Source organism: Eutrigla gurnardus (assembly GCF_963514095.1).
Source record: "Eutrigla gurnardus genome assembly, chromosome: 5".
NCBI lineage: Eukaryota > Metazoa > Chordata > Actinopteri > Perciformes > Triglidae > Eutrigla > Eutrigla gurnardus.
Window position 1 is genome coordinate 30,276,965 of NC_139919.1, and position 21,893 is coordinate 30,298,857.

General features: G+C 44.6%; 1 protein-coding gene across 1 annotated transcript in view; it reads right to left on the reverse strand.

Moving 5' to 3' along the window:
* Positions 1 to 75: 75 nt before the first annotated feature.
* The window catches only part of polr1a (RNA polymerase I subunit A), a 22,291-nt gene continuing 473 nt past the window's right edge, over positions 76 to 21,893 (reverse strand). Inside the window, exons 2-37 of the mRNA XM_084010412.1 lie at positions 21,510 to 21,618; positions 21,320 to 21,415; positions 20,180 to 20,329; positions 19,910 to 20,020; positions 19,660 to 19,745; positions 19,408 to 19,496; positions 19,181 to 19,261; positions 18,737 to 18,854; positions 18,418 to 18,562; positions 18,161 to 18,331; positions 17,781 to 17,903; positions 17,105 to 17,332; positions 16,916 to 17,023; positions 16,155 to 16,301; positions 15,581 to 15,772; positions 15,347 to 15,496; positions 14,906 to 15,089; positions 14,725 to 14,807; positions 13,817 to 13,975; positions 13,574 to 13,672; positions 13,227 to 13,379; positions 13,046 to 13,128; positions 11,867 to 12,032; positions 10,605 to 10,728; positions 9,508 to 9,608; positions 9,197 to 9,396; positions 8,090 to 8,257; positions 6,881 to 7,016; positions 6,557 to 6,711; positions 4,815 to 4,938; positions 4,548 to 4,655; positions 3,617 to 3,871; positions 1,651 to 1,851; positions 1,022 to 1,139; positions 772 to 936; positions 76 to 396 (exon numbers count right to left, since the gene is read on the reverse strand). Of these exons, the coding sequence (XP_083866538.1) occupies positions 296 to 396; positions 772 to 936; positions 1,022 to 1,139; positions 1,651 to 1,851; positions 3,617 to 3,871; positions 4,548 to 4,655; positions 4,815 to 4,938; positions 6,557 to 6,711; positions 6,881 to 7,016; positions 8,090 to 8,257; positions 9,197 to 9,396; positions 9,508 to 9,608; positions 10,605 to 10,728; positions 11,867 to 12,032; positions 13,046 to 13,128; positions 13,227 to 13,379; positions 13,574 to 13,672; positions 13,817 to 13,975; positions 14,725 to 14,807; positions 14,906 to 15,089; positions 15,347 to 15,496; positions 15,581 to 15,772; positions 16,155 to 16,301; positions 16,916 to 17,023; positions 17,105 to 17,332; positions 17,781 to 17,903; positions 18,161 to 18,331; positions 18,418 to 18,562; positions 18,737 to 18,854; positions 19,181 to 19,261; positions 19,408 to 19,496; positions 19,660 to 19,745; positions 19,910 to 20,020; positions 20,180 to 20,329; positions 21,320 to 21,415; positions 21,510 to 21,618 (4,987 nt within the window). The 3' untranslated portion in view covers positions 76 to 295. The remainder of the gene's footprint in view (positions 397 to 771; positions 937 to 1,021; positions 1,140 to 1,650; positions 1,852 to 3,616; positions 3,872 to 4,547; positions 4,656 to 4,814; positions 4,939 to 6,556; positions 6,712 to 6,880; positions 7,017 to 8,089; positions 8,258 to 9,196; positions 9,397 to 9,507; positions 9,609 to 10,604; positions 10,729 to 11,866; positions 12,033 to 13,045; positions 13,129 to 13,226; positions 13,380 to 13,573; positions 13,673 to 13,816; positions 13,976 to 14,724; positions 14,808 to 14,905; positions 15,090 to 15,346; positions 15,497 to 15,580; positions 15,773 to 16,154; positions 16,302 to 16,915; positions 17,024 to 17,104; positions 17,333 to 17,780; positions 17,904 to 18,160; positions 18,332 to 18,417; positions 18,563 to 18,736; positions 18,855 to 19,180; positions 19,262 to 19,407; positions 19,497 to 19,659; positions 19,746 to 19,909; positions 20,021 to 20,179; positions 20,330 to 21,319; positions 21,416 to 21,509; positions 21,619 to 21,893) is intronic.

The following is a 21,893-nucleotide window of genomic DNA, read 5'->3' on the forward strand; positions in this document are numbered from 1 at the left end:
GACCCATGACCAGACCAACGTTACTAATAATACAAATAAACAGTAAAAAAACCAGACCAGACAAAAACAAAGGGACACAATGATTTACACATTCTTCATTTTAATATTAAATACAAAGAAAAAGGGCTGACGGACTCATTTTCACCTCAGTGAATAAAAGGAGGAGACATCCGTCACATATGCAGGAACTGGGATGAAAGTCTTTTTTTATTTGTCAAAGAACTAAAAAAAGAAAAAAAAGTTTGGAAGGACGTTGACTCGGTCCACATGAAGTGTCTTTATGCGGCGCTATCTCCTACTGCAGAGGTTGTTTCAGCTCAAACAGCCCCGTCCCACCTTTGACTACCTTCCCCACCACCAGGCAGGCCGACGGAGACACCAGCTGATCTAGTGAACCTGGAACAAAAAACAGCCCTCATAAAATAATTAAAACACACAAAATAAGAGCTCCAACGTTAAAGGAGACGACAATCAAAAATTATATACATATATGTAAGTATATATATATATAATTATTATTATTTTTTAATTTTTATTTATTTAATTTCAAAGAAAATTATGTGTATATGTTGTGCTAAACATTTTTTTTAAATATATATATATATATATTTGTTTATTTGACTTTGTTCCACTGAATGCTCCACTTTTCTTGAAGTAATTGTGTCACGTTTACTTAGCACACAAATATCAGGCTTATCTCCTGAGCAGCTTTATCTCGATGAACTGGTCGTAGAAGTACCATAAAAGTTTTATCAGTATCCGTTTCCTCACCCAGCATGGTCGCCTGTTTGAGGAACTTGTAGCTGGTCTCAAAGGTCATCTGCTGCAGAGGGGAGGAGTTGGACTGGATGGCGTGCCGGTTTAAGGGCTTGTAAACACCTTCGAAGCACATGTAGTCGGCCACCAGGGAGAGGTGTCTGGGGTCCACCTCGATACCTGGGACACGAGGAACAGAAAAACCTGAGTGGACCCGACACCGGATGCAGCGTCTGGTGTTTTTTGACTGTGTGTGTGTTTGTACCGTAGACGGCGAAGACATCTTTGATCTCCTTCTCGATGACCTTCAGAGCCACTTCGATCCCGTACGTGTTCGCCATGGCGTGGACCTCGTTGGAGTAGAGTCTGTTGATGTCCAAGATCTGGAGGCAAAATAAGAACCTCATCACCGAACCATGAGAAGAAAATCATCTGTATATTATATCACACTTTTTTTTGTGTGTGCAAAACTTTAACTTGTTGTCATAGCAACGGAAATCATCCGGTCTTACTGGAACGATGCAACTTAAATCGGCAATGACAACAAGTGAAAGCTACTGTAAGCATCTTCATAAACACCCATAAGATGACAACATGGCCTCATAAATATAAAACCAACAATAAGCATCAACTGTATCGATTAAATTACGTTTGACAGGAATGTTGAGGACGAAAAGGACGAGCTGCAAACTGACAACTCAAAATTAAACTATAAAGTGCTGAGTCATGCTTAACGTTGGGAAGGAACTGATCAACTTCTCTGATTCTTTGCAGACTGTATTTTATTTATTCTCCGTATATGTTTAACTTAACAGAATCTCCCCTTCAGCTCGACCTTGACGCCGCGGCGTACTCTCACGTAAACCAACTTCCTAAATCGCCGCGCCCACGTACGTGGCTGTGCTTGAACATCTCGTGCATGTTGATGCCCTCGGTGTTCAGAAGCGTCTCCTTCTCTCCCGTCTTGGTGGTGGTTTCGCTCAGCAGGCAGCGCGTCAAGCCTTTGGTCTCCATGACGACGGTGTTCTGGGCCGTCACGGTCAAGACGGAGGTCAGGTCGAAGTGCACCTTGGTCATTGGCAGGACCAGTTCAATCTGTGGGTAAAAGAATGGTAAAAGAGTGACCGACTCGAATGGCGGATTACACATTTGAATCGGCTGAAATGAACGCCGACGTGGGCCGATTCGAGCGACCACACCAAGGAGACTCATGTCACGGACGCCGACTCTTTTAAAGACGCCGATTTTCGGTCCGGTGTGAGCCCGCCTTAAGTGTTACTGACACTGAGTTACTGCAGCTCAAACATAGTGGAAATTGCATTTTTTTTGCCTCGCCTAAAGTATTTTTCTTTTTGAATGAAACAAGTTAGCTGTGGCTGTTATAGATAGGCCTAAAAGTTGAATGAAGCCACAGCCACAAGCCTGACCAACAACTGGTAGAAAGTAGATAAAAAGACACCCACAAATGAGCTTTGCAAGTGCAGTGTTGTAGGGCAATGTCAGACGGAGCTGCATCTGGAACAAAGTGTTCCAAATGAGATTATGGGTATTTTTAGGTATATAATTCTACTTTTTTGTTGTTTATTTCACCAGTTCTACAACTACTACTAATAAAACCAACATGTTTTTAATGTTTCTTTACATAACAGCCTTCTGTAATGAGACGCTGCATAACTATCATATCTGCAGGTCACAGTCTGACCTTTCTGAGCTGCTGCGCTCTCAGCCTCAAGCCCCCTCCCCTCATGTAACATACCGCTGGAATCGTAAGCTCATTGGCTATAAGACCTGTCAGTCAAAAATGTACTCCTCTGCCTATTGGCTCTCTGCCTGGGGATTCTCGTGGTTGGTCAGCCGAGAGCCAGTGACGCACTGGCTCTCTTGATGGACAGATTTTTCGGCCAATTGGGATCGCAGAATCATCGAAGGGGGCTTGTTTTGTCGCCAGGAAGTAGCGCTACACGGAGTTAGCAAAGTCCGTCATCGAAGAGCGATAACTAGCGATAAACAGCTATAAACAATCTTTTGTTCAGAAACTCACAACGTCAACACATGGCGTGTTATGGATGATTACCAGAGATCGCATGCTCGTGGGACTAAACGAAGTAGCTACTTTTGTTCGTTGGACTCTTACCGTTCTCTGGATATAAGGATTAGCATGCAACATGTTCTTTTTGGACTTCGAGACAGCTCGAAAGGTAGGGAACTCCTGTCATGTTGTTGTTATTTTGCTGTGCACTCCTTGCACACATGCTGTGTTTGCTTTTGATGTGTTTTCCGTGAGCATAAAACGGCGTACTTTTTCGATTCGCGAGACTCGTAGCTTTCAAATGATGTGTAATATGACGCAGACACATAAAAATAATATGCGAGTAAACAGAATGAATGGGAAAACTAGTGCAAAACGGCCCGTCGGCGGGCCTGACAAGAAGACAGGTTAAGGTACTACGTTACTCAGATGAGGACCTAACACTTGTTCTATTTTTAGCTCTTACTTTATCGGCAATGATACGTCGTGGTTTCTTTGTTTCCTTCTTTTGACAAATGTACTTATTGTAAGTCGCTTTGGACAAAAGGGTCTGCTAAATGACCTAAATGTAAATGTAAATGCCTTCATGGAAACGCAGACAACAAACCCCTTTTCTATCCTACTAAATGCACACAACAGGAAGAGAACCACCTCCAGTATCTACTTCCTCTTATATCTACCTTATCTATTGAAATTTGTATTTATTGCAACTAACATTTGTTTTACTTATCTAACGGTCTAACTGTAGCCTAGTATGTTGTTGTTTGTTTGGGACAAAGAAATAAACTGAACTGAACAAACGGGGGAATAAGAGTGTAAAATCCATCTCACCTCACACCAGAGTTCGTTCTGGAGATCGTAGCTGTATCTCTCGATGGCCGGGTTGGACTCCAGAACGGCGTTCACCCTCATCTGATTCAACGTCTCCTCTTCGTCTGTCCTCCTCGTCCTCGTCTCCATCACCGCCTCTGGAGCTTCTGGCTCCACCGTGTTCTCCTCGTCCTCCGCCACCGCGTTGTCATCGTCCTCCGCCTGATCGTCTTTGTCCTCGGCGGCGCCGTCCTCGTCCTCGCTCTCGTAATCCACCTGCACAGGTGAGACGGGATCAGTGCATTCATTGAGTGTTCTTCAGGTGGTGATTCAACAGCTTCCATTAGATTTTGTCTCATTCTTGTGCAAAGGCCAAGAAGTGAGTCCATTAGGAGTGACCCTGTTCATACGGTGTTTTTTTTGTATCTATTTAAACCTAAATACTTGAAACCCTTGGTTCCTGTGTGAGGAGGACTTTTAATAGAAAGGAGGAAGTAGACAGAAGTGCTGAGAGCAAGAAACGGTAAAACACGACGACCTTTCAAGCATTTCAAGGTGCATTTGTGGCGAGTCTCACTTCCTTAAAACATCTTTTCTATGAACACTGACTCACTACTGATAACACTGCAGTTCTGAAGCCTCCAGTTCAGTAGTTTTGGTCGTCTCATCTTGTACTTTTTGCCACCAGTGAAGGAAGTGACCATATTTGGACTGTTGAAGGAGCGACAGGTGGATCTCATGAACACTGGTCTGCTGGACTCTAAATGGACCTGTCAATCAGCAGGTAAGCCCCGCCCCCTAAAGCGTCGAACAAGTCGAAACACATTTACAAAGTGAAAGTACGAGGATACATTTCCAAAGCTTTCCATTTGCAGGAACATCCAAGAGGTTCAGGTTTGAACAGGCGACGGACTGAAATGATATCGGTATCTACGATGTAATATCTGCATACCTCCTCCTCCTGTTTGTCTTTTCGCTTGGCGTCCGAAGCGTCAGCGTCTCCTTCGTTCGCCTGGTCATCGACGATCTCTCGCTCCTCCTCTCGATCCCCGTCGTCGAACTGATGAGTTCAACGTGACAAAAAGGTATTTAGATTTATTGTTTTTTTGGTATTCAGGGGAGGGAAAGAAAAGTTCAGATGACAACCCTTAATCGTTAACATCCTGGAGACTGAAATGTCCACAAGCCAATTAAAATAATAAAAAAAACAAACACAGACCGCGTCAGCTGCTCCCTCGTCGTCGTAGTCTTTATCTCGGGGCGTGGCCTTCCTCGTTTCCACGGCAATGGACGCCAGCTTGGCACTTCGCCTCTTAATGGCTTCAAGCAGCTGACGGAAAAACCTGAGAACATAAACAGGACGAGTCAAACAGGAAGTTGACCCTGAGCAGGATGCTCTGTAGTACTGAATGATATTCACTTAGACAGAAAATATTCACAAGATCTGAAGAACTGAGAAGCAACATAATCTGTTTTGATCAGCAAGATATATTCAGGGTTCCTCCACCTTCTCCAAAGTCAAATTTCCAAACATTTCCAGGTGCATTTCCATGCTTTTCCAGCCCCTTCCAGCTGTGGTAAACTCCATCTTTGTATCAATCCAATGGTCAGCATTCAGTCTACTTATTATGTCACTTGTTCATCACATTAAATGAGATGTTATTGTCCTCTAAACAACCAACATGATGTTTGGAGACAGCTTTTTACAGAAGGACCACAAATGAAAGGAAAACTAATTCCACTAACAGATCCACAGAAATATAATCACCAACTATTTTCATCATCTGTTCATCATCAAAAGTCATTTTTCATAAAGAAATGTCACAAAATGCTGTTTTCAGTCCCTCAGATATGGAGATCTTCTTTTCTCTGTTCTATCATAGATGTCATCACATACAACACACATTTCAAGACCTTCATTCTACATCCAAGCAAAAACCTGGGGAATCATTTATCAACCTGTGCGTAGAAAAGGTTCTAAATTCTTTCGTAGGACTAAAACTTAGAATGTGTATAAGTACAACAAACGTGCGGACACCAGTAAGTAATCTGTGTTGATAAATCCCACCTGTTCTAAACTACCATGCTGGTGCATGTTTAGGCTCATTTGCATTCAGAAACGCCTCCAATTGACCATATATGGTAGCAGGAATCCCTTTAAGAACGCATCGATGGACTTTTTCCCTCTCTGAAATCATGGCAAAGAGAGCGATGAAGAGGAATTTCTCCGACACAGAGATTGAGATACTTGTAGGAGAACTGGGATGGCTTTAGTGCGTCTTGTCTCTCGCTCCAACATGGGTTGCAAATCACGGCATAAATCTATTAGTATATTTTTGGGGAAGCGGTACCTGCTGAGAAGCCACTCTGTTGCTCTCACTGAACAGATCAGCACGCTTTTTGAAAACGTGCTCCCTGCGGAGCGCACGGTTCTCCAAATCCTCTAATAGTGCAAGATAAGCCATGGCACGTGCATTTCATGTTTTCTTTTCAGGGTGTCCTGTCACAGCTGTCTTTTATAACCTGTTACACCAATTATTCATATTGTCTAATAATTACTAATTGAGAAATGTAAGTAATTAGAGGAAACAGGGAACATGTGTGAGGTTTGAAATTGCTGAACACTGTGACTCTCTGAGTGCTTTCTATTTGTAGTTTCACTGTTCTACCACTAGGTTTTGTGTGTACGCATGGTAAGAGTTGTGCTTGAATTTACACATGTTCCTACGCACAAGTACAAGTTGATAAATCCCATACTTTGCGTGGGAATGTTCTTACGCACTCATTACGCACACATCTGTTCTTACTCACGGTTGATAAATGAGGCCCCTGGAAAACACCACAGTAAAACTCATTTGCATAATGTGTTTCAATGAATGAGAAATTAGGCTCAGTGCTTTAAATGTTTACACACACACACACACACACAAACGTATCAGATTATACCGGATATTAACGCACTTAGTTTCCATGAAGTGCAGGATCTGTTGGGGCGAGAGCAGCTTGTCGTCATGGTAACGATCAGGATGCAGGAAGTGGAAGGAGACTTTGAACGACCTCAGCTTTTGGTGATTTTTTATCCGTAGTGTTTCTACCACATCCACCTTCTGCAGCACCTGTTCTCACACACACACACACACACACGCAGACACACACACACACAGTTGTGTATTTCCCCTCAATGTTCTGAGGACATCTCCAGACACCATTAGTAACGTAAACAAACGGGAGGAGAGGAAGTCAGAGGCCGAAGAGGAAACAGGAAGGAGACGATCCGATGGTTACCTCAGCCAGACAGACTCTGTTGAGCTTCTTACGGAGCTTCTTCACCTTCTTCAAGGCCTTCTTTTTGTTCAAGACCGGGACGCTCATCATGGGAGTCTTGATGTTGGAGGAGGCCACCATCAGGATCTCTCTCAGGCTACATGGGGGAGACAGAGGGAGACAGTCAGACAGAGACGGGGAGAGAGAGAGAGAGAAAGGGGGGGAATAGACGGGGAGAGAGAGAGAAGGGGGGGGAGACAGAGAGACAGAACGACAGAGACGGGGAGAAAGAGAGAGAGGGAGAGGGACAGACAGACAGACGGGGAAAGAGAGAGAGACAGAGGGAGAGAGAGAGAGACAGAGGGAGAGAGAGAGAGAGAAAGGGGGGAGAGAGATAGAGAGAGAAAGGGGGGGGGGAGAGAGAGAGAGAAAGGGGGGGGAGAGAGAGAGAGAGAGAGAGAGAAAGGGGGGAGAGAGAGAGAGAGAAAGGGGGGGAGAGAGAGAGAAAGGGGGGGGAGAGAGAGAGAAAGGGGGGGGAGAGAGAGAGAGAGAGAGAGAGAGAGAGAGAGAGAGAGAGAAAGGGGGGGAGAGAGAGAGAGAAAGGGGGGAGAGAGAGAGAGAGAAAGGGGGGGAGAGAGAGAGAGAGAAAGGGGGGGAGAGAGAGAGAGAGAGAAGGGGGGGAGAGAGAGAGAGAGAAGGGGGGGGGAGAGAGAGAGAGAAAGGGGGGGGAGAGAGAGAGAGAGAAGGGGGGGAGAGAGAGAGAGAGAAAGGGGGGGAGAGAGAGAGAGAGAGAGAGAAAGGGGGGGGGAGAGAGAGAGAGAGAGAGAAAGGGGGGGGAGAGAGAGAGAGAGAGAAAGGGGGGGGGGAGAGAGAGAGACATAGACAGAGAGAGTTGATGTCTGACACCAGAGTCGTCCTCAGAGCTGAAACTCACAGTAACCACTTATTATGTAACCACTTTGACCACATGTGCTTTTATCCCACGCTCAGAGAGTCTGGTGATCAGAGAGTCTGGTGATCAGAGAGTCTGGTGATCAGAGAGTCTGGTGATCTCGTCTGCAGGTTCAGAATACCAAAACAAAACTACGACAAGTCACTGAGAACAATATGAAAAAAACGTGAAACGTAAGCATGTATTTACACGCATCATCTATCAGCTTGTTCTGTCTATTAATGGTTTAAAACGTAGTGTGTGCACACGTACACAGAGGGCGAGCGAGGAGACATTACCGAGGGATTCCCAGGGTGACGTTCATCTCTCCTCGGCCGGCGAAGTGGAAGGTGTTGAGGGTCATCTGGGTGGAGGGCTCGCCGATGGACTGGGCCGCCAGCAGACCCACGGCTTCACCCGGGTCACACAGCGAACGCTGCCACTTGTAGTTCAACAGCTGCTGGAGGCTGAAGACACACACATGATCACATGATCAGTGATCATTATCATAACACACACACCTGCATATAAGAACCTGTTGATAGGAAGGGGGCGTCGTCATGGTGACGTCACCTGTTGGTTTGTGGGATGCAGTTTTGAAGCCTCGAGTTACCCGTTTTGATCATCACCATTTTGCAACCGGTGAAGGAAGTGACCATATTTGGACTGCGGAGGAATGACGGGTGGATCTGATGAACACAAGCCGGCAGAGCGGCACCCTTACTGGATCTGGATCCATGTGGATTCTGGTGTGAAGCTGCTAACAATCTTAGTAGCTAACTAGCATTGGTAGCGTGGTAGAGACCTGTCAATCAGCAGGTAAGCCCCGCCCCCTAAAGCATCCCCTGCTTTCTGGTCTGGTGGACTCTAAATGGACCATAATGTACAAAATGAGCATCATGCTGGATTGAAGAAGACTTGAAACTAGAGATTGAGACCATAAACTCATGTTTACAATGTTTACTGAGATAATACATCAAGAGAGAAGTAGGACCATTTTCTCATAGACTTCTATACAACCAGAGAGGAGTCGCCCCCTGGTGGCCAGCAGAGAGAAGTAGGACCATTTTCTCATAGACTTCTATACAACCAGAGAGGAGTCGCCCCCTGGTGGCCAGCAGAGAGAAGTAGGACCATTTTCTCATAGACTTCTATACAACCAGAGAGGAGTCGCCCCCTGGTGGCCAGCAGAGAGAAGTAGGACCATTTTCTCATAGACTTCTATACAACCAGAGAGGAGTCGCCCCCTGGTGGCCAGCAGAGAGAAGTAGGACCATTTTCTCATAGACTTCTATACAACCAGAGAGGAGTCGCCCCCTGGTGGCCAGCAGAGAGAAGTAGGACCATTTTCTCATAGACTTCTATACAACCAGAGAGGAGTCGCCCCCTGGTGGCAGATCCAGTACCTGTGGCTGTCCAGGCCGCCCTGACGCGTCCGTCTCTCGTCCTGCAGGTATTTCTCTGTGATGCCGTGGAAGTTCTCAGATACCGATCCGAAGCAGATGTCGGGCCTCAGCGAGCCCAGCGAGGGCTCGGGGCAGCGGCACGACTTCTGGATGTATCTCGCCCTGCCAGATTTGTCCAGGGAGCGCCACTGATCTACGAGCTGCCGAGGGAGAGCAGAGTTACCGTTACTGTTCGGTTGGAGGAGGTTATGATGAGGTTAAAGGTCATGCTGCATGTACTGAGGCTAGAGAGCTTTTGCACATTTTAATACCTCTGACACGGCAGCATTTCTGCCATTAACCGACGGTTTTCCTCTTTGTTGGACCAGATTCCGCTTGGCCGACCTCCTTTGAGAAAACGCCAAGAACCCGCCTGATAAAGATAAAAAAACATAAATAAATAAAAATATAACATGACAAATATGCACATAGGCAACCTGCAAATAAAAGCATTTCATTGTGCATCTGGATTCTCCCAATCATATTAAATTATCTTCGACTAGGACTGGGATGGTATTAAAAAAACACTAAAAACAAGTTGATTTTTTGTGAATTTCCATTAATCGGGATCATAAATGTCGTCACGAGTGACTTTAAAAAGCTTTCTAGCTCACTATCATAGTAGAGAGTCTGATTTATACAATACAGGATACAAAAATACATTTAAAATAGTTTTATACAGGGAAACCGCATGTTATGAATATAGGCATATTATTAAATATTATTTGTGACTGAAAAAAGTCAAATAAATCCAAAACAGTCAACTTATATATGTTAACTTGATCAGAAATCAAATGGGCAACAAATCAAACCATTGTAACAACTCTGACTAACACGAACACTTAAGGTGGGCTGACCTTTAAGGTGGACCTGCACTATTCTCCTTTAAACAAGCTGCCCTTTGTTTTTTTAAACTGTTTAACTGATATCATGGCTAAACAGATTTTTCACTCTGCTTTATTTACTTAATATTTGTCATTTATTTTAAATTCTGAATTAATTTTAAATTTTAAATATCTCAATATGTTTATATTTATTGATTAAATTGAATGTATATGCAAGAAACTAAAATATATATCTGATGGGAATACATGACAAAAAAATTGTATTTTGTCAGATATTTGTTAAGTAAAGTAAACAAAAAAAGAAAGATTGTTCGTTGAGTTAAAAAAAACAATCTATTGATAAATAATTAACTAAAAACATAAAATAAAATATACATGACAGACTTTTTTTACAGTCACAAAGAAAGTTATTGACAGAGCTGTATTAGTATTATTAAACACTCATATGGGTCCTGAAAAAAGTGTACATGAAGAAAAGTATTATTCATGTGAGTCAACATAAATCTGTGACAGCTGTCGTCTACCTGTCCGTGGAGACGCCGCCTCCCTCTTCGCTCGCCAGCGCCGGATGGATGCAAAGTGTTGACTGGCGGCCCGGGGGTCCAGGCGGGCCAGAACCTGGTCCAGGCCCTGGGATCGCTTGATGACCTAACAGGAAGTAAGGAAACATGATTGGTTCATTTGTGGGGGAACCCAGTTTTATGCTAAGCTAAGCTAATGGCCTCCAAATCAATATTCTCATCCAACTACTGGAGTTGGCCCAAGAACCTTCACTGTGGCGGCCAGCATCTTTTTATTTTTATGCATTATTTAATATTAAGCATTATTTGTGTGTTTTAGTCAAAATAAACCTGCAATTCACAATATTATCCCGATAGTCATCAAAATATAATTAAAACATTTTTTTTTAAATTGCACATAAGGACATTGGTAACACTTTATATTTTGTTTTTGTGTGTGTGACATAACATCTATTTTTGTGCATGAAAAACTGAAATAATCCTAAAATGATCAGAAATCATAAATACATGCTACACACTAAAATGTTCATTTTTTTTATCATTTCTTTAAAATCAGCTTTTTTTAAATTAGGATTTCCAAGTCCTTAAAATAAATAATACATATAATTCTTGTCAATTAGCCATCTGTAAATGTACATATGTATCCCACAACAAGGACTCACTGGACATCATTACATACATACTGTAATATAGACCTCACCGTATTTTAAAATAAAGTTAAATAAGATAAGTAAAATGTATTTATAAAGCACATTTAAATACAGTTTACACTGACCAACACATAAGCAAACGTAGATAAAAGAACACCTATATCCACACATAGTAACTAATTTAAATAAAGACAAAACATGAGATATAACAATATATATGTCATAAAATGGGAGAAGAAGCCGAGGAGATAAGAACATAAAATAAATACAATTACTAAATAGTTGTGTGTAGTACGTATTTATCCCCAGGGGCCACGTCGGAGCACCCCGGGGCCCATGAACTACACTTCACTGTGGCAGCCGTTTAGGCCAGTGGCATCCACCCAACAGGAAGCACTGAATTTGACACGGCTGCAATATTTGTGTACATTAGGCATGGGATGATATGAAACCCTCACGATCATTATCCCGATAACCATCAAAATATGATGATCAAATAATCTAAAAATAATCAGAAATCATATCCCTGCATAAATGCATGCTAAAATGTTATTTTGTATGCTGTATTTTCAAGTCTTTCTCATGTACATGTACTGTATTTAAGGTGTGTTTTACCTCGTAGTTGTCCTCGATGAAGGGGAACTGTCTGGACTGCAGGAACGGGGTCTTGGGGATATCGAGTCCGTCTTCACCGTACAGGAACTGGACCACGGATCCGTCGCTGTCCCTCACCGTCAGATCGTACTGGACCACCAGACCCTCCAGATGCTTGATGACACATCTGCAGAGGCAACGATGTGAGACGGAGGCCAGAAGAGGAGATCAGAGGACGATGATGATTCAGTATTTACAGTTATCATGCATTTTACTGATATCTTCACAGACCCTCTTCAGACCATGTCCCAGCATGTGTGTGTTTGTGTGTAGTACGTATTTATCCCCAGGGGCCACGTCGGAGCACCCCGGGGCCCATGAACTACACGTCACTGTGGCAGCCGTTTAGGCCAGTGGCATCCACCCAACAGGAAGCACTGAATTTGACACGGCTGCGATCTTTCTATAAACCTCTGTGAGACACGTGCAGCCCAACACGTGCACAAGCCATGAACTCCAAACCCTCTAATCTTCAACGTGCTGTGGTTAAAACTGAAACTGTGATCTGTTGGGTGTTGCTCCGGAGTTTAGGTAAAAACCAAAGTGTTGTTCTCAGTGTTGCAGTATTTCTGTACTGCGTTCTGAGAAGTGGGTCACATAAAGAACTGCAAACTTCCTGGGTGGTTTTATTGTTATGGTTACCAGGGTAAACCGATGTTTCATACTAAATTATGAAAAAACTACACTGAATAAACATATTTATATCTAATAATACATATTTATTAAGGCCTATAAATAATATATCACAATATTCTTTAATCTCCTCTAAATCACTTCATAAATGCACAATTTAACCCTTTGAGGGATACAACCACACCACTTAAAATAACAATAATAATAATAAATAATAATAATGTTATTTATAAAGCACTGTATAACAAGGATATGAGTTCAGTAAAAACAAGAACAATCCCGAAAAAAAAGTACAGTAAAAACATTTTTTTTAAATGAAAATAAAACACAGCAACACAACTATAACGTCCTTGCTTGAGAAAAATAATAAGAAGCACTTCTTCAGCACCATCTAGTGGTGAGAAGTGAGATGCAAAAATCCGTTCCATCGATCTGGCTCTGAAATGCTCTCCACCGACACCGACTTAGATTATTAAAGGACCATTCCAGCAGCGAGGTTTACGTTACCTCTGCAGGTATCCGGATCTCGATGTCTTCACGGCCGTGTCGACCAGTCCCTCTCTGCCGGCCATACAATGGAAGAAAAACTCCTGGAGAACAGAAACATCTTTACAGCCGCAACTTTTAAAATGGTCCTTCTCAAACACAGGGTCCTGGAGCTGGATCAAGGGGTCCTCCGGTTAAATACCTGAGGTTTGATGCCGGTGAGGAACCGCCCAGAAACGAAGCCCCCGGCGCCGGGTGCGGGGTCGTACGGCTGGAAGCACGGCAACGATTTCCCAGAAGGCATCAGGGGAGGACGACGGCCCTCCAACTCGATCTGGCCGAGTAGACACGAGATCTGAAAGGCAGTCAGACAGCGTTGGAGAGGATTAGCTAATAAATAGTTTTATTGGTGTTATGGTGGACCTGCATCACTGCAACTATATTTCAATATGAAACAAGTACAGCAACTTTCACCCTAAATGTTAATTTTATAACATGCGTTTGACTTGATTTGTCATGTGACTGCTGCACATGCTCAGTGTCGGTTACCTGCATGGTGTTCACAGTGGATCCCTTGGCTCCTGATTGGACCATCAGTTGGAGGTTGTTGTCGGGGAACGAGGTGTGGAGTCCGACTGGCATGCACACCTACAAACACACCAGACAATATTTAGAAATGCGTTTAAATGTAAATATGTGGAGGACTTTCATTCATTTAGTGGATCTTTTTAAATGCGATAAAATCCTTTATTCTTCTAGAAGTAATATGACTGGTACTAGTGGTAATACTACCTTGTTGATGTCATTGTTCACTTGGTTGGCCACCTCTTTGAACTTGTGGTCGGCCGTGCTGAAGTCCCTCTGGTCCGGGTTAAGGTGGGCGTCCTGCCAGCGGCTCTGGGCCTCGGCGTAATCCACGTTGGAGGGCAGGTTGAAGGCGGCCTGGAGGGCCTGAGAGACGGGGAGGGACATGTGACGTTACGGCCTCAGTCAGACTTTCCTCGTCTGAAAAAGCCCTAAAAACCCAACACAGCTAAGAGACTCACCGTTGAACTTAGTGGAGTGAATTTGTTGGACAAACAAAGTGATGAATGTGTAAACAATCAAGTGTATGCCGACTAGTTTGTGAAGTCCATGTTGCGTTTCTGTTGCCCCCAAATTAGCCCAAAAGATCAGTTATTGAAGGTTAAAGGTTGAATTTTAAAGAGGACCTATTATTCTCCTTCAAAGCTAATGTAGAATTGCACAGCAACGAATGCTGTTGTCGCCCCGTTCTCACAGATCCAACAACACAGAGATTAATAGAAGTCCAGCATTGTTCCGTCCATGTGTTGTGTGTGTTGTGTGTAGTACGTATTTATCCCCAGGGGCCACGTCGGAGCACCCCGGGGCCCATGAACTACACGTCACTGTGGCAGCCGTTTAGGCCAGTGGCATCCACCCAACAGGAAGCACTGAATTTGACACGGCTGCGATTTCCCCCCTAAGAGTTTGTGTTATTATTATGAGGGTGTTACTTTATGTCTTCTTTGTTATCTGCAAACCCCACAAGCCACTAGAAAAATATAACGTGTCATTTAAATTTCCAATGGAACAACCACAACAGAAACTTTTCCCTGTTATTTGACATTTTGTCCAGTAAAATAAAATCCATGGAGATGTTACATCAGTAATGGAACGATGGCGGCGCTTTAACTTACTTTGGTGCCGATCTTCAGAGATTCTTGAATGATTTTCTTCCTCCGTTTGTTGGCGCTGGGTTTCACCAGGATGTCTTCCACACCTGAACAAAAATAATCTTCACAAACTATACGACATAATCCAGTCATCTCAGCAGAGGGCTCGGCGTGTACATTTGATTCCCCGTGTCGGGGCTCTTACCCAGCGTGAAGCCTCGGTACAGCTGCAGGTAAGCAGTGAAGAGTCGGGCCAGACAGCTGAGCAGCTTCCCGCTGGTCTGGCCTCCGTACAGCTCGTAGCAGCAGTGGACCAGACCGTAGGCCGAGGAGCCGTAGTGGGCTTTGTCCAGAACCCCCACCAGCAGCTCGCCCTGACGGATCACCACCTGGCAGACAACAAGGAGGGAGATGGAGGTTGAGGTAGCTCCACCCAGTCTGTAGGAGGTCCCGAAGGAGGCGTGGGACGATGTGAAAACTTTTAGATTCACGATATTATCCACGCAGTCCGTCTGCAAGACGATAATTATAAAATGCTTGTTTTCTGACTGGAGTCTGGTTGACGGGTGCTAGGCTATGCTAACATTGCAGCTGCTCCGTGTGTGTGTGTGTGTGTGTGTGTGTGTGTGTGTGTGTGTGTGTGTACCTGCGAGTCACACATGCTCTCATGTTTGTATCCTGGAGCAGCTCGCGTTGGGACTTGGATCCAGGCCTTGCTGGGGATTTTGGATTTGCCAACCAGGTTGAGAGGAACGGCCTTCTGTGGGATTACATTCAGCAGCAGCGTCGACACCACCTAGATCAATCACACACAGAGTTATTGATTTGATTCATCATTACATTCAAGATCCTCATGGACACAGTTTGCTAACTCCATGACCTGCTTGCCCGTCCACAGCGGTTGTGGTTTGAGAATGGCCGGGGGCAGCAGTGTGACTCGGCCCGGTTTGTCCGTCAGCCCCCTGTAGACCAACTCGGTGTACTGCACTCTGGTGAAGAAGCAGCCTCGTATGGTCATCCTCGTACCCGACACCATGTGGTCCTGGATCAGACCTGCTAACGGTTTCCCATCCTAAACGGAGAGAGAGAAACCAGAGCGCTGACTCGTTAGAATAAATAAATACTAAAGTCCAACATTTACAGGAAATATCAGCATCAGGTTTAGTTTGTGTGTAGTACGTATTTATCCCCAGGGGCCACGTCGGAGCACCCCGGGGCCCATGAACTACACGTCACTGTGGCAGCCGTTTAGGCCAGTGGCATCCACCCAACAGGAAGCACTGAATTTGACACGGCTGCATTCACACTAGTTTATACAGATACAAAATTAGACTGGTCTTTTTGGGAGGGAGGGGCAGAAACACAGCGGTTCAGGCCGAGAAGAGCAGCTGCAGCACAGCCTGATGGGTAAATAAAGTGTTTCAAACTGAAACTAAAGATATGCATGCACTCACCTTGGGCACCAGGTACTGCTGGTCAGTGCTGACGAGCGTGTAGGCCTCCGCTCGGCCCAGCTCGCTCTGAGGGAAGTGTGCGTTCATTTCATCGCCATCAAAGTCAGCGTTGTACGCCTTACAGTTGGCGTAGTGGAGCCTCAGCACCTGCAGCAGGAAGTCAAGACGAAGCAATATTACACAGGGCTCCTCCACCTTCTCCAAAGGCACAGTCAAGCACTTTTCAAGCACTTCCAGGTGCATTTCCATGCTTTTCCAGCCCCTTCCAGCTGTGGTAAACTCCATATTTGTATCAATCCAATGCTCAGTATTCAGTCTACTTATGATGTCACTTGTTCATCACATTAAATGAGATGTTATTGTCCTCTAAACAACCAACATGATGTTTGGAGACAGCTTTTTACAGAAGGACCACAAATGAAAGGAAAACTAATTCCACTAACAGATCCACAGAAATATAATCACCAACTATTTTCATCATCTGTTCATCATCAAAAGTCATTTTTCATAAAGAAATGCCAGAAAATGCTGTTTTCAGTCCCTCAGATATGGAGATCTTCTTTCCTCTGTTCTATCATAGATGTCATCACATACAACACACATTTCAAGACCTTTAGTCTACATCCAAGCACTTTAAAGCTTTAAAACACCAGACTAAAGTCCTTTTCAAGGATTTCCAGCACCGTGCCAACCCTGATATTTGTCATTTAGTCTTCTGGTTGATTCCAAGTGAAATCACAATAAAACAAAGTGAGTTTGACCTTCTCCCCCGGTAGGATGCGAGCGCTGTGGGCCTGGATGGAGGGTCTGTGCAGAGTCGGCTGTCTGTTCAGCAACAAAACATCTCCGTTCTTTATGTGGCGATTCACCTGCAGACACAAAAGGAAAGAGTGAAGCAACACGACGAAGGTTTGACTCAACACTGCAGGTGATCACGGTCGAGGACTCACGATCTTCATGGACATCTTATGTGGACCGGGACAGGGTGTAAGCAGTTGCTTGGCAACCGCCTCCCTCTGCGCCAGGCTGCTAGGCGACAGGATGGTCTTCCTGCCGTCCTCGTTGATCACCATGGAGGCGCCGGGGTGCACGTTGGGCCCGTTGAGAACGGCCTGGCGGAGCTCCTTCACATTCCACGGCGTGACGGGCTGAGGGTACGTCAGCTTGGTGGCGAACACCTGCACACACACGGAGGACACACTTCCATCATTTACTTATGTTTATGTGTTAACATAAGAATTACGGCCAATCAGCAACTGTTGAATGTGAATAACTTCCTCTACGAATGAATATAAAAAAACAGATTTTCTGCACATTTCTTTGTTTTCCCCCCATTGTAAGATAAGGCTTAAAAATACCAACATTAGCCTTGAAATGACAAGTCCAACATTTACAGCATCAGGTTTAGTCTGTGTGTAGTACGTATTTATCCCCAGGGGCCACGTCGGAGCACCCCGGGGCCCATGAACTACACGTCACTGTGGCAGCCGTTTAGGCCAGTGGCATCCACCCAACAGGAAGCACTGAATTTGACACGGCTGCATTTAGGCCCCAAGCCTAGTTTACGTGCAGAAGAAAACAAAACTGAACCAGTTTAATGTGAACCATCAGCACCGTCAGACGTACCATCGGTATTCCGATCTCATTGGTCTCGATGTACATGTCGGGACAGATGACGGATCGTGCCGCGAAGTCCACTCGTTTTCCCATCATGTGTTTCCGAAACAAACCGTCCTTCTTCTCCAAGATCTGGCAGAGGAGGGGAGACCATTAGGCACCTAGCTGTGATTTAATATCAATAACCAGGTGAAAAGGATGCTGAAATAACTCCATCGTGATGGTGATCAGTAAAAAGTGCTGAGTCATGCTTTGTTAGGTCTGTCTGCAAGACCACAAGATAACTACTGTTAAAACGCTGGTTTTCTGAATGGAGTCTGGTTGATGGGTAAGAGGCAGCTATAGAAACCACAGTAATGTGTGATGTGGTGTGTTGTCACCAACAGTACCTGTCTGATCCCGGGGTATTTCTCTGACATCATCTTGTCCATGTCGCTGTCGAAGACGATGTTGACGTGGGCCTGCAGGCGGACCCAGGAGTTGTAGAGTTTATCTGTCAGCGTCTGGCCGGGGATCCCCGTCAGAAACGTCTGGTCCATCTGGTCATTCTGCTCGGGGGCCTGAGGGAACGAGAGAGAGAGAGATATCAACCCTCTGCAGCTCATAGAGAAAATAAAAAAATATATAATTGAGAACAACTTCTCACGTCTTCTTCCTCCTGAGCAATTTTCTCCCCGGCAATAAGAGCCAGGAGTTTCCTTATGACTGCAGAGTCCTTCATGACGGCCTGCATGTTGACCGTCTGGCCGTTTGTGAACATCTGATCGCCCAGTCGATTGATTGGACGATACCTGACAGGAAGAGGAGGAGGGGGGGTGTGGTCACAAACTCACCGCTGACATCAATACCGTTGTTATTCAGCTTTTATTATCACATGTAATGAATGCTTTCACCGTCATATTATAACTATATATTTAGGCTGAGATTGTTTTCCGATTCCCTCCAAGCTTGTACACGCTTCGTACCTGCAGGGTGGGACGACCATCAGCTCCAGGAAGAAGAGGTCCGGGTAGAAACTGCCCTCTCCCACCTTTGACCCCTTGCCCTCCTCCAGCCCAGAGAACAGACACTTCAAGAAGAAGCCTGGAAGACAGAGAGAGGTATTAAAAATGATTCCTTCTCACAGACAAAAGGGAAGGGAAAGCTTTTATTTAGCAACCTGGAATATCTGCTTTACATTCAGCCCTCCTAACAATGGCTTTAAATGCTTAAACGAGTCAAAACAAAGTGAGACAAAGTCATAAAAGTTCAGTCAATACAAATTATTCTGTGCAAAATCTTAATTATTGCATCTTGAGACATTAGAAACCTAAGACATAATTGCTTAGTTTCTTCATATGCTTCTTCTCAAATTACATATGTTAAGGTCATATAGACCACTTTAAAATGTTTGAAGTGTTTGGACCCACCTTCCTTCTCCCACAGCTTGTTGACGTGTTCTCTGGCAGTGCTAGCCGTCAGGTAGACTCTCTTTCCCGCCATCAGATCCTCTGCAGGAAGACAAAAACAAAACCTCTATTTAGTGTATGTTCATACAGGCCGGGCTTTCAATGCAGAGTTACGGGTTCCACACATACATAAACACACAAACCTGCATACAACGTATAGTCCAGTTTCTTTAAAAATGTTGACTCACCCTCGGTGTCCTCGCTGGTCTGTCCCCTGGTCGGCATGGTGACGATCAGCTTACTGTTGTGTTCACGGCGTACGGTAAACTTGCTGCTCCTGCACAAACACAACAAACCAGGAGGAGAAGCTTTAAATGGATGATTAGAAATTACCTGGTTGGTAAGTTATGACTATTAAGCAGGTAGATGATTACGCTTCGACATAGTTAGTCTTATGAAGCAGCATTGAATGAGAATCGTGGTCAACGTGATGAAGTTACCTGCAGTACGGGCACTTCCTAGATTTCATGTAGGCCTTCCAGAAGTCGTTTATCAAAGTGTTCTTCTTTTGAACGAGGTGTTTAATCTGAAAAGAGACACAAACACATGCTCAAATGATCCATATATATATTGTTTTTATTATTGCAGTATGGAAGGTTTTGCTCTCAAATCGATAGTTTATTTGCATAATAATAAAGACAGAAAAGTACCTCCATACTGCATGTTTTTGTACGCTGAGCGTGTACTCACTGGTTTGGTGTGCTCTGCACCTTTGGCGTTCACTCCAACTATCGAGTCTGTAAACTCCTTGAGGAGTTGCTGGATCTCATCTCCGGAGGCTTTGGGATTCACATCCAGGTGCTAACACACACACACACACACAGTTCACAAAGTTATAAACAGAGATGGCGATCCATGATTGTTACAAAACCATAATATCACCCAAAATAATAGCATGACAATTCTCTTCTGCACATCAGTGAATAAGTTCTGATCAAATACTCCACGGTTCAAACCTACGCTGCCGAGAAGCGACTCCGCGGCGTAGACCTCCTGCAGGGCGCCGTGGTCCAGTAACCTCAGCTGGCTCATCAGCAGGTGGACGGCAGATCTGGGACACGTTAACATGTGACACGAAATACAGGAGCCACGAATGAACAGGTAGAGTTTCTGGAGGGAGGAGAGCAGGCAGAAAAAAGCACAGAAATATATTAAAAAAAGGAAATAGCAGGTAGATTGGAATAATCTGCATGTACTTGTGCTGCATGTACGTGTGCTGCATGTACGTGTGCTGCATGTACTTGTACTTTGTGTACGTGTGCTGCATGTACGTGTGCTGCATGTACTTGTACTTTGTGTACGTGTGCTGCATGTACGTGTGCTGTATGTACGTGTGCTGCATGTACTTGTACTTTGTGTACGTGTGCTGCATGTACGTGTGCTGCATGTACTTGTACTTTGTGTTTGTGTGCTGCATGTACGTGTGCTGCATGTACGTGTGCTGCATGTACTTGTACTTTGTGTACGTGTGCTGCATGTACGTGTGCTGCATGTACTTGTACTTTGTGTATGTGCTGCATGTACGTGTGCTGCATGTACGTGTGCTACATGTACGTGTGCTACATGTACGTGTGCTACATGTACTTGTACTTTGTGTACGTGTGCTGCATGTACGTGTGCTGCATGTACTTGTACTTTGTGTACGTGTGCTGCATGTACTTGTACTTTGTGTACGTGTGCTGCATGCACGTGTGCTACATGCACGTGTGCTACATGTACGTGTGCTGCATGCACGTGTGCTGCATGCACGTGTGATGCATGCACGTGTGCTGCATGCACGTGTGCTACATGCACGTGTGCTGCATGCACGTGTGATGCATGCACGTGTGCTACATGCACGTGTGCTACATGTACGTGTGCTGCATGCACGTGTGCTACATGCACGTGTGCTACATGTACGTGTGCTGCATGCACGTGTGCTGCATGCACGTGTGATGCATGCACCTGTGCTGCATGTACGTGTGCTGCATGCACGTGTGCTGCATGTACGTGTGCTGCATGCACGTGTGCTGCATGCACGTGTGCTGCATGCACGTGTGCTGCATGCACGTGTGCTGCATGTTACAAGTGCTGTTGCGGTGCATTTGTGGACGTGCTTACATCAAAGAACAGCGGGTTGAATACAGGTAGAGGTAACTCAATATGTCCCAGGTGTCCTGGACAGTTGTTGAAGTCCTGACAGCAGGTTGAGCACACCTGGTAAAAAAAACAATGATGAAGAGCAACATGAAATTAAAATAAAACTTGAAGTTATTATAATGTACGTCATATGGTTTGAGTGGGGGCGAACCTCTTTGCTGTCCACTGGTCCCAGAGCCAGATCGTACAGGCTGTTGGGGGCCACATTCCCAACGGCATCGAGGAACCTGAAGTTAGTGATCACCTTCACACTCAGCTTCCTGGACAGGAGATGACAAGAACGCATTATTTCACCACCATAACAGCCTCCCCAATTATACTGGATTCATGGCAACTTCATCATACACGTGTTATCAGCATTCAGTGTCATGTTGATTAGACAGGGGACGATATTAAAGCCTCATATTAAGGTCATCCTGGTCTAAATAAATACAACTCATGATATCAATAATCATTCAAAAAAGAGGCATAAAATCATAAAATGCCACTTGAACATACTGGAATCACTTTACATTTACAAATAGGTTTAAAATAA